The 16,665-nt window shown below is 39.8% G+C and overlaps 1 protein-coding gene across 3 annotated transcripts in view; it reads right to left on the reverse strand.

Annotated features, from left to right (window-relative positions):
• Positions 1-627: 627 nt before the first annotated feature.
• The window catches only part of aebp2 (AE binding protein 2), a 22,386-nt gene continuing 6,348 nt past the window's right edge, over positions 628-16,665 (reverse strand). The window contains exons 6-10 of one of the 3 annotated variants that reach the window (XR_004796835.1): positions 12,612-12,679; positions 5,295-5,408; positions 4,640-4,734; positions 3,362-3,391; positions 628-2,226 (exon numbers count right to left, since the gene is read on the reverse strand). Coding sequence is in view for 1 of the 3 variants with exons in the window: in XM_035665050.1 (XP_035520943.1) it covers positions 2,220-2,226; positions 3,362-3,391; positions 5,295-5,408; positions 12,612-12,679 (219 nt within the window). In the remaining 2 variants the exon portion in view is untranslated. Of the gene's footprint in view, positions 2,227-3,361; positions 3,392-4,639; positions 4,735-5,294; positions 5,409-12,611; positions 12,680-16,665 lie in introns of those variants that run through there. The other 2 variants (XM_035665050.1, XR_004796836.1) reach the window with 2 other exon arrangements.

Below are 16,665 nucleotides of genomic sequence, written 5' to 3' on the forward strand. Positions count from 1 at the left end.
TCACAGTGCATGCTTATCACTGAGAACTTCCTGCTCACCGATTCTGTGATACTACACTCTTATCAAACATGCAAAAATAAGTGGGCAACTTTAAACAGTTAAAATAAGATCATTGGGACTTATTACAAGGCCTTGTTATGAACTTTGCACAGTCAGTTTAAATGTGTTTGCATCCTCAAACCACATTGCTAAATAGATTGAAGTATAAAATTCCTCTGCAGAAGTCACAGTAAAGGCACCCCAATGTTCTTTTCTTTCACACATGACTGAATCGGTTCTGTAGAGAAGGATGGAAAATACTTTTTTGAATAAGGTTTATGACGTGCAATGACGCAAATAAGGGTTTAAAAAGTTATGCTGGTCTAATGGTGCTGCTACAGTGTGTTGGACTCGCACAGACACTGGACACATTTTTTAAAAATCATTATTATGGCTCGATCGGTTATGCAATTTCACTGACACATCATCTTACTTAGAGTTTGGAGGATCAAAATTTTGACAATAAGAGATAACAGCATCCAAAAGAAACTTTCAAATATGAATCTTGGCTCAACTTTGTCAAACAAAAGAAGGAAAATGTTTTTTTGGCAAACGTAAGAATAGCGGCAAAAATGAAAAAGGTTGAAATTGACCAAATAATTTTTACTTTATTTTTTCAAAACTTGGACCATGATAAAATACATTTGTTGACACATGAAAAGGGTTTACACTATACTGTAATGTTAGTCAGACTGTTGGTGGGGTTTTTGTTATGACCCCAAAATGTGTTTTATGAACTGCCAAAAACCATTGCAGATATGAGAAAGACGTAAAACAAAGCATACAAAAACAACAGGTTGCCTACTAAACTTTCAGTGCTTTTCCCGTCAAAAAGAATGGAAAAGCACCTGAAGACCTCATTATATCACATGCTGGAGTCCTACATCCCCATGAATTTTGAATGTGTGCGCATGGACTGAAGAGCATGACAGCCATATTGTCGGGACCTCTCCCTGAACTCCAGTTTTCTCTGCAGGCATGTTCACTAACAGCTGAGGCCAGCAGGGGTTCTGCCCTGCTGGCCCAGTCATTAGCTCCTCCACAGCATGCTCCCAAAGCTGTTCTGCTAATGGACGCCAAAAAACCCAGCCAATCCCTCCAACGCACACATAAGGAACTCATATTCATACCACAATGGATGCATTAACTCCTTTCTGCCATTCCAACACCTTGCATCCTCATCTGTACAAACAACTCGCATCGTCAACATCTGTCATTTCCCCCATTTTATTACAAACACATTATTCTATTTCCAACAGGAACAACAAATAGTAGAAAACACAACACAACCTTTTTAACAATAAAAAAAGTAATAATGTGAGTTTATCATAACTAATAAATACAGTTCATGTTACTTGGGGAGGGGGGTGGGTGGGGTTAAGTTGCTGTGAATTATATTGTGTGTGCTGAAATGTCAGTCCTTTCTATGTTGTACTGTCTACAGACTGGAAGGGATTAAGAGCTACACAGTAGTGTCCTTAACTACAGAGTTATTGCTCCTGTAACAGTTTGCATTACATTGAATACAAGTCTGACATAACTGGCACAACCTCACACTTCATTGTCATACACACGAGTAAAGGTACTGCATTCAGTATGTATAAATAGGATAACCTGTTAAGACTTCTGCCATGTACAACGTAATTACAACTAGAAATTTCCAAATATCCCTACAAGTGACAGTTAACATAGATTATCACAGTAAATACGGTTCTATTCAAAACCATCACAAAAATCCACATTACACCAGCATTTTTATGGTATAAAAATAAGTTAAAAATCTGCATAAATATTTTACACAAGTTATAAAATATGTTGTATTTTCTGACAAGGTTACACAAAACTTTTTTTTTTACACCACTGAGTATTAAGCATATTTTCAGTTTGGTGCTTGTTAAAAAAAAACATTCATTTAAGTTTTTGATGAACACAAACTTTTTAAAAATTATTTGTCCCATTTTACGTAACACTTGGCTACAGTCATTTCAGATATACAAAATTGAAGAGGGAGAACAGCAGAACTGCAGCATAGCCACGTTTCACTTCATTTTTATTGCCACTTCATTCCCCCTGTTCAGTGTTCAGCAGAGACAGATGAAGAGCGTCGCGTCCCATCCCATATAGATAAACCTGCTACGAACAAGCTTTTCCTCTTAAGTATCGAGTCCACAGTTGACTCCTTACAGGCTGAGCACAAAGACAGAGAGAGACAGAGAGAAGGAGAGAATGAGTTGTTCTTAGTGTGTCATGAAAGAGATTACAGTTTGAGAAATGGGCTTCATCCTGGATGTTCAGACATTGTGCTGGCTTCCTTTGCAGACACACTACAATGTGTATTTTAGAGCTTTTGCTACACTGAGCTACTGAGGTCAATTAATGGAATAATGAACAACATCCAAATATGACCTCATGTTTGAGTGAGACTAAGGAATGCCAAGGGTCGTGGCTCCAAAATGGCCAGTTTCCCAATTAACTGGCTTCACGGTACATAGGAACTGTGAAACTGTGGCTGATAAGTAATCATCTACCATGATGTTTAACCACAGGAGAGCCAGAGCCACGGGTTACACTGCAGATGCACAAACATTACCATACCATCAAAGCATCAGCGTGTTTGATCTCCATTAAAGCAAAAAGAATAAGGACATTTCAAATGTATGTCTATATGTACAGTATAGACATGTGTCCGTTGAAGAACCACGTGGCATATATGTGCTGTCTGAATATCAAAAGCAGGGCAAGGATGTTGATAAAATATACTCAGCTACCTACCCTTTCTGTACATCTGTAAATACACCATTGCTGCTAAAGACTGTGGCAATATTACCCTTCTTAAAAATACACTAAACAATTAAATTTAAAACTAAAATTAAGAATAAAAGATTAAAAGAACTGAAGTAATTTGTGTGCATGAATACATGTAAACAATTAAAATACAATATTTGCTAACATTAGACCTAATCCACTCTTATATATACATACTATATGCTACTATACTACTATATATACTTATATATACTTGCAGTGTGTATGTGTGGTTCCAATACAGTGTAGTATGACTACACAATACAGTATGTGAGGTTCTGTATATGTGAACCATTGTTTAATGTGTTGAAAAGTAGCATGTCAAATAACTTGTCTGCACATATTGTAATTGATTAACATGATTCCAATTGTTGGCTGTGATCCACTACAGAACTGTGTTTCAGCCAAACACAAACCATAGTACTGTGTGTATATATATCTATATATATCTTTAAGTGTATCAATATATCTGATCTATATCTAACACATGCACACATGCTGAACTGTCTCAGCTTACCTTCGCTTCAACCGCTTCTGAGGAAGTGCTCTGAAAAGACATAAAAAGTATGTGAGGCCATTGTGTAAGAGCATCTTTGGTATAAATACTTTAGTACATACATTGTATACAATGTGATCATGTGTTTGAGTTGACTTCAGTCCAGTATGACTTGTGACAAAATGCAAGAACCTCAACAATGTTGGAATAATGTAATCCTAGATTGCCACTACGTCAGTCTCTTTCTGCGGATCCCATTCACATGTACAAGGGTTCAAACACCCTACTATATTTACTGCCACAGGCACCAACCACCTCATTTGTTTGAGGATTTCATGCATTAGGACAACCTTGACATAAACTGGCTGAGTGCTGACGGTTATATTCAACTATGAAACCAGAGTCCAGCAGCAGCCCCTGCAGTTACTGAGCCTTCAGGTCTAATTAAAATCAGCCAGCCTGTGTGCTGATCAGCACACTTGTGAGCCATATATCTCCGGTAAGATGACCACTCTGTTATTTTAGGCACATTGTTCCTCTTTCAGGATGCATTTTCAGCCTTTTATGGTGTACCATAAAGCTAATCTTATTGTTTTCATCTCAGTGATGAGTGTACTAAGTCTGGCAGAGCTGCACAGGGTTCACATAATATCATAGCTAATGTTTAGTGGAATGTAGTGCAGTTGAAGACAAGAGAAAACACAGGCTGCAGTGTTACATTAGTACAGAAGCAAGAAATTATTTTTCCTGATTTACAATCTCTAACTGTGATCATTTCTATTTTAAAGAACAAAGTCATTTTGACTGCATCACTTCCTCAAATGAAACAAGTTATTACATCACTCAGCTGTGAGAAACATCTTTAATATATAAAAAGCAGGCCTCTTCATTACCACAGTTTGGGATTTCTGACACAATACAGTATGTGAGGTTCTGTTACTTTTTGTCCAGTATCCAGTTTAAATTCTGTATTGTTCATTGTTTAATCATATCTTGTTACTGCTGATCACTGACACTGTTGTACAGTGTACAATCTTTGCATCATTATTACACACACAAAATGCGTTTTCTCTGTACTTTTTTAATTGTCGTCAGGAGTTGGTGCCACCTGGTGGAACAAAGTGTTATGGATGCTGCACACACAAATACAGAAACACACACTCACACAGATGTGGATAGCAGAGCAAACACTTTTGTTATGGAACTTAAAGGTCCAGTGTGTAACATTTGGGAGGATATATTGGCAGAAATTCATCAATTTCATTAGTGTATAATCACCTGAAAATGAATAATCATTACCTTAGAATGAGCCTTTTATATCTACAGATGTCACACACTGACTCTAGATGGGGGCGTTTGCGTACTTCGTGGCAACTGTAGTTTCTCCTACACACCTGCAAGAGGGAAGGTGAAGTGACGGAGTTGCAATCTGCAACTACCTCGCTAGATGCTACTAAATTCTACACACTGGTCCTTTAAAAATTTTTACACAATGAATCCTATTGAGGATTAGATCATGTTTACACATGGGCAACATGTGTTTAGATCTAAGACAAAAAGCATCTGCAGCAGCGTGTGTATGTGCACAAAGAGGATCATCACACACAACACAAACAGGGTTTACGTTAGGAAGAGATGCCATTACACTGTTTAAACAGGAGTTTAGCCGACTTTGCTGCATTTACAAACACTGGAGCTGAGACCGCCAGCGTCAAACACAGTCGTTCTGCATTGTACTGTCCTCCATTTTCATCATCCCTCTTTTTCATCCCTCAGTTTTATGCAGGTATGTATATACTGTTTGTGTTTTATTGCTGTTTAAATTTGATTTATAGCGTGGCAGTTATATGGCTATTTAAAACATATGCCCGGTAATTGTACTAAATGGCTGAAATATTGGAATATAATAAAAAAAAGTCTAACCACTGTAAATTCTGACCACACAGACACTCACCTATAGATGTTTGGGTCTAGCAGCATGGCTGTGTCCTGCGGTAACTGGGACAAGTGCACCACTTTAGTCTTCAGCTGAGACCGCTCCGTTTCATTCACCCACACATCAGGTAGTCTGAAAGACACACACACACACACAGGACATGTGGTCAGAGTTTAAGCTCTAACAAGAAAGAGGGTGAGTAAAGGGGGGATCAAGAGGGAGTAAGGTTGAACGGAGCGAGGTGAGAGACGGACAAAGAGCCTCATTGAGTCCAGCACCCACGTTAACACCTTCCTCTGAACACCGAGTACATTTCCATGAGTAACATGGCCTTGACCAAAGCACCGGGACGGACAAACACGTAGATGGGTGCACACACACAATCACTGTCCTCCTGTGATGTTATTTATCAAGTAACATTCATGCTGTCTTTATGATTAGCTTTTGTTCACTTGTGCACTTAACTCAAATTACTGTATGTATATATGAATGTAAAGTACGTAGACGTATGTGTGTGTGCTTGCGAGAGTGTGTTTTTGTGCATTTAAAACAATGTGAAAGTAGCTTGAAGTACAGATGCACCTTAAAATCCGAACAACCCCGATTGTTTTACCTCTTTAAGCCCGAGGGTAGGGGGTTGATGTCTTTAAGATTAACAGACACGTACACACAAACACACACACACACATGATGTACTGTACAGCTCAGCTGCACCGTACTGTACCCACAGCAGAACGATCCCCCTGTGAAAGAAGGGTTAGCAGGCACTGGCGTGGCAAGTCGAGGTGGAGAGGAAACAAAGAGCTTAGCGAGCCCACCCCTCCCCTCCTCGTTTCCACCCCCAGCATTCCCCCCGTCACTATGTGCGTCATCACAGGAGCCCCAAGAGATGCAGACATACACACACACTGACACACACTCACTGCAGGCGGCAGTTAGGCAAGCAGGCAGCCACCCAGCCAAATCATTCATTCACATGCCTGGCCAACCCATTCAGTGGGATGGTGTGCAGGTAGCACTTCACATGCAGAACACTCAGCGCTACTGGGTGCAGGTAGAGATGGAACATAAATACAAAAGAGAGGAAAAGTGAAAGAAAACTGACAAGTTAAGAACAGGAAAAGACAGAGGGAGAGGGAAAGTGGAGAAGGAGGGGAAAAAAAGTAAAGTGGCTGATGTAAATGTACAACAACTCGCTTAAACAGTGGTTGCAAATCCTTTTATGGCATGTTTAAGTGCCTGGAGGGTGGGGCTAGCCACATAGGATAAGTACAGTAGTAGTGCAACAGTAGTGTACAAATATCCCACCTGTAATGCTGCATTAACCTAAATCCTTCAGTTATCATTGTTATACAAACAACAACTTGTAATTACTCTTTGACCTAAGCTTCAATAGATGTTCATCAGTATCATAGATGGGCATTTCTGTCTGCCTATGCCCTTTTAATGCATACGCATGGACAGACACAGATCAGAAATAATGTGATTTCAACAGAAATGTGCACACATACAACGCATGTGTAACTCCATTCATGACATGAAGTCAAAGCCCAGCTCACCCTTTAGCTTAAAAACTGACAGCTTTCATACAAAAGAAAGCTGCAATATCTAATCCGAATTAATTTCACACTTACATGTAGAGCTCTTTAATCAATACATCAAGGAAAAACTACATACAAAATATTTTAATAAAAAAAATTTTTTCAAAATGGTTTCAGGTCAAGTTTCTCTTTTTTGATTCTGTAATGCATGGCAAAAGTGTGTCTATACCCTTTAATGGTGGGAAGAGAGAAAGAGGAAGTTGAGAAGAGGCAGAGACAAGACAAGAAACAGGCCCCTTCAAAGCAGCTTTAAAGTTTGGGTTAGTCTTGAATTAATGTCCTGGTGCAAAGCAAACCTCAGATGACAGAGGAGGACCTGCTGAGTGTTAAATATGCAGTAAACACCCATGTGTGTTTGTATGCTCCATTTCAGAGTCACCGTAAACATGTCAAAGCGAGTGTGCTGTGGTACTGATGAGTGATTATATTCTGATGGATGTGAGGCACACAGGAGGGCTTGACTGGAAGGGTCAGCATGTCACACAGATCACACATACACCAAAGTGTTTATATCACTCCTCCACATGCACACACACAAAAACAGATTTTCAAAGACATCTCCACCCAAAGACTCCATTCAGTCACACCAAGCCAAATAAAGACAAATGGATTTATTTTATTTTCCAGAGGAGACTGTTATTTGGCTTGCTTCTTTATGAGCCAGAAATGTATACGGTGAGTGAGGCCTCTGTAGGGAGAGCTACTAGGGGGTGCCTGCCAGAATGAAGCCCGGTCTTCCAGGTTAGATTGATGACTGCCTCCAGGCCTTGAAGCTCCCAGTGGTGACAGGAGCAACAAGTTCATCACAAAGCAGCAAAGCGTAGATTAAAACGCACACATTCCACACACACACACACACACACACACATTAAATGGCATTATATAAACGCAGCAAGAATGGCTGCAGGAGTTCAATGTCCTTATAAACTCTGTCGTCCTGCAAACCAGAGGACCGCACGCTCAGAGAGTTGGACTGCGAAGGACATTGCAGCCTAAAGAAAAACCTTGTCTGGCAAAATAATGGGAATGCATGACTTAAGTACAATTACAGTACAGACAATTGCTTACTATTGTGATATATGCCTTATAGATGGACGCAGTTTATTAAAAATACTTCTTAAGCGCTTACAAAAATGTATAATGTGGATTACAATGCTCATTCTTATGGAGCTATATTAGTAAATTGGAATTACATCAAAATTTACTTACACACAGACTTATCAACGAATTTAGATGCATGCAGATAACGATTTGGGCTGTTACGTGCATGCAGGGCACATAGTTAACGCAGGCAAGTATATTTGCTTCACTCACCAGCTACAAAAACAATGAGTGGCTGGGAAAATCTATTGAGTGGCTGTGGTAAAATTTTAACATTCACTATCCATTTTGTACTGCACTGTATGCATTACATTTCAAAGAATACTGATATTGATTTCTTTTTTAGGTGGGCCTTTAGTTAGGTGGCTAAAATACATTTTCTTCCTGCCCCCAGCCACAGCAGTGCATTGCTTAGCTTCTGTGCCAGTATTCCTTTCTGCTTCTCCAAACCGGGGGTGTGTCAAGTTTCCCCCTTGTTTTATCTCTGCAGCCTTGGGATGAAAATCTGATTATAGGTCTGTTGACTTGTTGTTGGTTTTATTTTATAGCTTCAGTACTTCTGATACTAACACATGTAAAATAAACAGAGATCAAACACTTTAAACACATGCTATTGAAAATGTATCAAAGTATCAATACTTTTAAAAACCCTAGATCAAATTAGTGGTTTTTCTGTTGTTATATAACTGCACTGAAGTGCTTCTTGCAGGTCTGTTTCTTTTATTTCCTACTCTATAGACCAGATATAGAACCTTTTATGCTGCAGAACAAAATGAAACTCCATACTTTTGCAATATCACAGCCAGAAAGCAATTAAGCAAGCACAAATTGGCCATATACATTTGTATGATTCCTAAGCTCCTATATTAACTGTTACTACCAAATGTTTATGGTAAGTGAATTTTAATTAAAGAACCGTGTTTTAAAGTGTTGGAATGACCCACAATAGTCAGTCAAAATGTTCAAAAACTGGTCATGTTTAAGTTAATTAGTTAGTTAAAATAAGTATATCATTTTTCCAATACATAGTTTGATTTTGTAGACAACCTAAAACTCATATTCTGATATTATTTTAAAAATGATTGAAACACTGCTATTCATGAGAGCCCTATTAGCTTGTGATATTCTTTGGAAACTGCCTTAATATAAACAAAGCCATGACAAAACTAGCTAACAAAGGCTTAAAAGATAAACCCATATCATGATAAAGAACGAGCTGTTTGTCCAAAATGATATCCCAGGATGCATCCAGTGGCTCAAGGCGTTAACAAGGCCTGTGTATTCTACAGTTATTCTAAAGCATTCAACAGCATTCAGGGGAATCCACTTACCCATTCATCAAAGATTAGACTGCAATTATGGTTCTCTCTATCACTCTCAGCCTACCCACCCTCTACCTCCTTAGTGAGCCGCTGGTGGTTCATGTTCAGAATGGTTCATATTAATCAGTTACTCATTAATCCAAATGGAGTTAATGAGTGACAGTCAGGACATGAATGGTTTGCTCCAGCATTAATAAACATGACTTCCCACATTCACACAGCTAATCATTGACTCGGTGACTGAAAAACATCAACACAGACACACACAGTATTGCACTTGATGTTGACATTGGTGCTGAGTGTTGGCTCTTGATGACCACCAGATTGCCGCTCTATCTAGCAACACCACCAAAGTTACCTGAAATAGCGTTACATTTGGCAAACCCATTGGTTAGTACTCATCCAAAAAGCCTTTTCTCTTGTAATAAAAAAACTACAACAACATAATGTTATATAAGTTAAGCAGCCAAACAGGGTTACGTTAGAAGACATTTTTTTACCCTTATCATGCTGCATCTATGACTTTTATGTGGATCATCAGCTAATGAGGATGCTGACATTTTTCCTGAGTCATGTCTTCAAGTGTTAAGTATGTAGCTGCCAAGGGCTTATAGATTCTTGTTTTAAAAAGGAGTCAACTGGAAATAAAAAATTAAAAAACTGAGCTGAGGCAAAGCTTTCAACCAACTCATAGAGCTTATGTTGGCTTAATTAACTAGCTAGCTACAGCTAATACAATTTTTCAGCTACAACTATCATTTCAGCTGGCAAAGTGGATGGTTGATGGCTAAAGAGGAAAAGCTTCTGTTGTCTACTTCTGTCTAAAAGCAGTGAAAAAAAAAAAAAAAAACTGTTCAGGGATTTGAGTTGTAAATCTTTTATCATTGTAAACTGCATATGCGCCCTGTGAGAATGGAAAGCGTGACAGGTCATGGTCACGTTTTATCTGCGGGGAGATAATACAGCCATCCTCACAGTTTAGGATATCACTGTGTATTTCTTTCACCATCCCGCTATGGATTGGTTATGTGTATTAATGACCAGAGCACTTGCCTGATGCAGGGCAAATATATGACTCAGCAGCATCACTGATTTCTCCTGCATGGATGGAGCCAAAAGGCATCTCACTCTTGTTGACTATCTTTCTGTTAAATTCTCTCCCCATCATTCACTCTGCCTGCTTCCTTTCTACCTCTTCACATTTCTCTCTCCCACAATCATTTTGTTCCCACTCCCCATGTCTCACTTTCCTCCACTCTCTGTCTCCCCCATTCTTTCCCTCATCCATTCTGCCTCTATCAGTCTTTGAGTCTCAGTATCAATCTCCATCTGTGTCTCAGTTTGGAATTAATCTGAGGAGTCTTTCCTGATCACCAAACTTCATCTTTCTCTTCTTCCCACTTTACCTCATTATTTCTCTATGCACAAGATTAAACCCCCACATGCGGGCTGAGGAGGAAATAGCAGAGGTGGATCAGGGAGGGGAATGGGAAAGAAGAAGAGGAAGGATGGGAGAATGAAACCGCAGAACGCTGAGAGAACAAGGGTTTTGCAACCGTATGTTCATTGGAAGCTGTCAGCTGCAATCTACTTCATGATGCATCATCTGGGTATCCTTAGTTTGCCCAGTGCCATCTTTGCTCTTCTTTTCGCCAATACCCATTTTCCTCTTTGTTTTCCAACCTCTCTTTGTCTCCTCTGGCCTTCTTCTTGTCTTGTCTTCTTCTCTTCCTCTTTTCCCCTCATCATCCACCTCTCTCTTTATTCACCCCCCCCTCCCCCTCCCCTTCTGCTCACTTCTTCTAATCTCCCTCCTCATTCACCATCTTTCCTCCGGTCTTTCATTCTTCCTCTATCTGCTCTCTGATCATCCTCAGAAGCCGTGCAGTCAAACCCTTTAATGGGAGTCTTGGAAATGTGGTGGGAGCTTCCCCTGAGCAAGTGCCCTGCTGAATATCACAGTGTTCTGTGAAGCTCTTTCTCTCTATGTGACAAACCCATTTCATCAACGCGATGCCGGACCTGGCTGCCCTTCTGCCCAATTGCTTAAATGAGCTGGGGCTTAAGTGGTGCCAAGGTTCACCTCAAGTGGGCTGGTGAAGCTAAGCTGGTAATAGGTATGCAGCTAGTGAGGGCTGGGCGGAGCAGCTCATGCCCCAATGGGCTGAGCATGATTTTTTAGTGCAAGTTCATCCAGAGGTTACAGCATATAATACTGCAATGGAATTAAACCTGGGTTGTTTTTTTTATGTATTGCAGAGTGACCAAGAAGAAAAAAAAAATCAGCCTCCAAGTAATTTTGGATGCTGATCCACTGTTTAAAAGACACTTCAGTGGACCAATTCAAGGTTTATCACAGTAAGACGAAGCCAAGCAGATGGTATAGAAGCAGCGCCAGATCCAGAGAAGAACAGAGAAAGAGTTTCTAATAGCCAAGTCCAGTCTTCTCCAGGCATGAACGCTGGTATCATAACACTGCGTGAGGATACTGGCTGATAGTCATGGCCGATGTAATCAGCTCCCTTTGAGGAGAGCCCTGGGGTGTCAAGCAGAGGTGCTAGTGTGATATGGACTATAAGGGGGGGCTGGGCTCCTCACACAGAGCTCTCCACAACAAATATTGGATTAGCCAAGAGAAGAGGTTGGGAACATTTATAGCAGGCCTTGGTGTAAAAAAGGAGAATTGTAAAACTATCAGAGAGAGAAACATAAACATTGTTGATGTTCACTTGTACATGCATGAACCCCTGCTGCTCAAAAAAGGAAATGTTTGTGTGACAGACCCAGGCTTAACATGGAAAGCATGTACAGGAGATTTGTTAATGTGATGTTGAGTTGCCTGCTTGTATGGTTTTAAAGGTTATCTACAAATCTTGTCATTTATGGATACATATATGTCACGCTACACACCCATTACGTACGTGCATACTGAACAGAATTTAAATCTACCTTAACCAGTTCCCTAACAGGAATAAGGCTACAGTGAATAATAAGCAGGTTACAGTAGGTCATTTGGCTAGTTGACACAGTTAAGTATCAAACAGCTACAAGGATTTCCAATGCAAAGTCCAGATGTTCTATTCTTTTTTGTCACTCAGAGAAATAATAATAATAAACTAATTAAACAATTATAATTTGATCTTGAACTTATTCTAAAAATCTAGTCTAAAACTATCTACTCCATTATTTTTGTATATTTCGCAACATACATCACAATCACTTATATTAGAGCCTGTAAGAGGGAATATGCAAGGTGGAGAGTAAAGGATGAGATAGATGAATGGGAGTAGTTAAGATAAACTTTTACTCACATGTCCTCAGGTGTCCAATGTAGGAGGACCTTCACCTTGCCAGACCCCTCTTTCCTTCTGGCTAACACCTGCACATCAAACAAAAAAAGCAAACAAAACACATACAAGCTGAGTCATAAAAGATGCAAAAGTGTTAAGAACCTAAGAAGATAACTACTCCTGTCTTCTCATTGTCACTTCACTCAAAAACTTTGTTTGTCTCTGCCATACTGTTGGCATTTGGTATGCACATAGCAATGTAACCTGTAAGCAGCTTCACCAATAAAAAGTAACCACCAAAATTTGACATAGGCATATAATTTAACCTACATATTACGGTTAATTTAAAATTTCAAGACATTTTAAGGCATTAGTATAAATGTGTTGGGCTTGGCTCTTATTGCAGCATTCCCTCTCATCTGTTGAGAACAGGCTTCAAAGACATGCCCTCATCCTGGCCTCATCTCTAATGAATAATGAGACTACATGCTTCAAACATCTCACCAAGTGATACAGTGGCTGATCATTACACTAAGCAATGTGAGCACTCTTAATAATGCATGCAAGAGCTCAGTGAGACTTCTATTTTCAACTGGATCTATCCAACATTTCCCTGCAACATACTGTAACCGAGGAATTTAAATCCAGACAAAAGTTAGATCTTCTCATATCTCTGGACTTAACTGAGAACTGCAAATCGCAGCTGACATTCTCGAGAGCCAAGAAGATAGACATGAGGTACACACTGAGCCGTTATCAACATAAATAAGTCACTGCTCTTGTTGTGGATTATGTCAGCACCAGACGCTTCAAGGCTTTAGACATGTCTGGTGAGAGACTAGGACCTCACTTTCTAATGTTTTCAATAACACTGCAAGTTGTGTTCATTTTATCCTTTATTGTTTTGTCGCGTGGTTTAACTAGTCAAGACTTAATCTTCCAACACAACCTCCAACTTCAAGGCCTTTCTTCTTGTGAAAATAGAGTTGAGACAATACCAGATTTCCTAAATAGTTGGCCCCTTATATGCATAACATTTCATCTATCATGCTGTGTTGGTTTATAGTAAAACTGGTCTGGAATTCACACAAATATTGTCTGTAGGGAAAAGAAAAGCTAGAAAAATAACCAGGAGTGTCAAAAATAGCCTCAGATATAACCTCTTGCGTCAATTGGCTCTTTTTTGTTAGGAATGTCTATTTTTAGGATACAGAATGAGCTCACATGTGAAGAACTTCTCTTACGCACATGAATATCTGAAATTATTTTTGTGACTCTAGGGACTGGCTGCGGCATTGATGGAAACTGGTTTGAGGACAGGAGGGGGAAGGCTCCACTGAGACAAGAGATAGACAGGAGATAGAGACCTAGAATTACTCAACTCTTCATCTTACAGCTTTCTCTTGACCTCCTACTTATGAGCCAAAACATGTATTCATTTCTTTAAATTTAACTTCCTCAAACAGTTTTATTTAGCTCACTGATCTGACAATTGCATTCCACAGATCCATGTTCTTGTCTTCTGTTTAGCTCAAAGCAAAAACTTGTATGTTATTGGTTTCTTTCTGCACTCTCTAAGCTAGTATGTTAAAAAAATACCCCCTCCCATTTTGCTATAAATTCAGGAGGGGCAAGAAGAAGTTTGCAAATTTATATTTATATTTTGATAAGCGTCCAGATGTAGAGCTCTCTGGCAGAAGTTTTAAGGAAAGCAAATGGGACACAAGCATATTTAGTTTGATTAACTTTTTGGAAGAAATATTTACGCTCAGTTAACAGATATGAATTGTGTTGTTGCTGGCTCTGTGCCTTAATATTTGTCTGTGAGAAGCTTTGCAAATAGCAGCCAAGTTGGCAAATCAACCATGTTGTTGCCTTTTGTCAGTAATACAGTGTTCAGGTGTAAAACTCCTTAGAGTGGAGAAGAGAACAAGTAGGCAGGGAAAAGCAGCAGGAACAGCATGAGTGATAAGAAAAATGACTTGAGCATCTCACGCTTTAACATAAATACTGTTGGTATGAAATCCAAACCCTGCCTATCACCTATAAAAACAAATATGTGTACTACAGTCTGACTTTGTAAGGGAAAAACAGTAGAGATTTTGGCATCCGTTTCCCTGTGAGTGAATCATAGAAAGGCCGGGACAGAGTGATACATGAGGTACTTGTTGTAGGGGTGTCCTGCTGGTCCGGCGCTCTCTGACAGGTTACTCTGTATATGTGTGTGTGTCTGATTTAAAGCATTAATATATCAGCAAACAACAATTTTCTATGTAAAAATATAGTGGATATAGTGGAGTCATGGTTGCTGAGAATGGTGTCAAACGTTGCCTGTGTTGCTATCGCAGCTGCAACTGCAGCATTAGCCTGAATCCTGTGCTGGCTGCAATGAGCCCTACAATAAGTGTCTCAAGCCTTACAGCTAAGACTCTTTACTGCCCTTTTAATTAAATGTGCATAGCTGTTAACCTGTGCCCTCAGGCTCCTCACAACACCAGGTTAATAATCACAAGCCCAGGCTACACTCAAAGAGGCCATGACCATGTATGTAAAGGCTGAAGATGAAGTAGTGGCCTCGTGTTTAAGCAGCATGAAGTGATTTGTGAGCAGAGTGGTTTGATGATGGAAGTTGGTCCTTTAAGGGACAGATCTTAATCCTCTATAGAGCATGAGAGGGAGGTAATAGAGAGAAGGAGGGAGGGAGGGAGACAGAGCAGGAGGAAATAGGGAGTGAACAGTGGATATTAGTGTGGCTCCAAAACAAGGCAGTGAAAACTGCAGGACCAAAAGCGGGGGAGAGCAGGCCTGCTAAAACTGGGTGCCTGTCTAGTGTCAGGGGGTCAAGCAGTGGATGACGCAGATTGGCGCAATAACAAAAATATCCCATCATAAACATGACTGAGTTGCTCTGGCGTGTCAGCAGGCCCACTGGCCAAACTCCACATAACCCCCACAGCTCTGCTCCATCTCCCCAGGCCTGGGAGGGCCTGGGGTCTGATGTAGCACCGCAGTCCTTCTCCACCACAATCCTCCAGGGACTCGAGAGAAGGAGAATGTATGCCCAACTGGCCAGATCTCCTTCCGATTCCATGACCCTGACCTTCACTTAACCCCCTTTCCTTGTCCTTTCTCTCCAAGTCTCTGTTTCTCTCCATTTGTTACTCTCCCTCCCCTGGCTGGCTCTTCCTCCTTCTCAGTCTGTGTCCAAATATGTGGTTACCTCTCTTAACCTCTTCCCAAGCTTTATCTTCACTTTTTTTCTTCTTGAGCTTTTCTTTTAAAATTCTTGGCTGCTGGTGAGAAGTTGAGGTTTGTAGGAGTGGAGCAGAAAAGAGTTGAAAGAGACTGAGCTATAGCAGAACAATACTGTAGTGAGGATAGCACAGATGTCAACACTAATGACACTTTAAAACGAACAAAAGCATTAATAATGAGTTTGTCTAAAAATGCACTCAACTCTACATTTTTAGTGTTTGCATAAAGGAAACGTATAAATGCGTTAGGAATATATATATAATCTGCAGGTCTATTACACATACTTCTGTGACCCACCATGGGCGTCGTGGGCACTACATATACACACTTTCAAATTTAAATTTCCTGATTGGACTCTTTGATGTCTATTGTCCGTCTGTGAGTAAAGCTAAAACTACTCAGGCTTCAGTATTACTTTAGTTTACTAACTTTGAGGGGATCATATTGTGATAATATGATGTTTTTGTAATTAAACTATAACAAAATAAGTTCTTAGTAATATTAGTTTATTTTACACAAATTGAATGCAGACCAGTGGAATCTGCTTTTTTAATGAGATTTTGCACATCTCTCATATTGATATCAGGAAATAATTAATAATGATAATTTCAACAATATTGCCCATACCTCTACAGTACCCTCCTATCTGTGTGTATCCAAGTGCTTTAAATCACACGCGAGAGACGTTTTCACTTCTCTATTACAGGAGAAAATGTAGATTCCTCTCCTGAGTGCACTAATTGTTTCTGCTAGGTTAGCCATGCTACAGTAGCACAGTACATTAAATGTGTAATTTATTTATTTATATATATACACATAC

This window comes from Morone saxatilis, unplaced genomic scaffold (genome assembly GCF_004916995.1).
Source record: "Morone saxatilis isolate NCDOM2014 unplaced genomic scaffold, NCSU_SB_2.0 Contig2, whole genome shotgun sequence".
NCBI classification, from domain to species: domain Eukaryota; kingdom Metazoa; phylum Chordata; class Actinopteri; family Moronidae; genus Morone; species Morone saxatilis.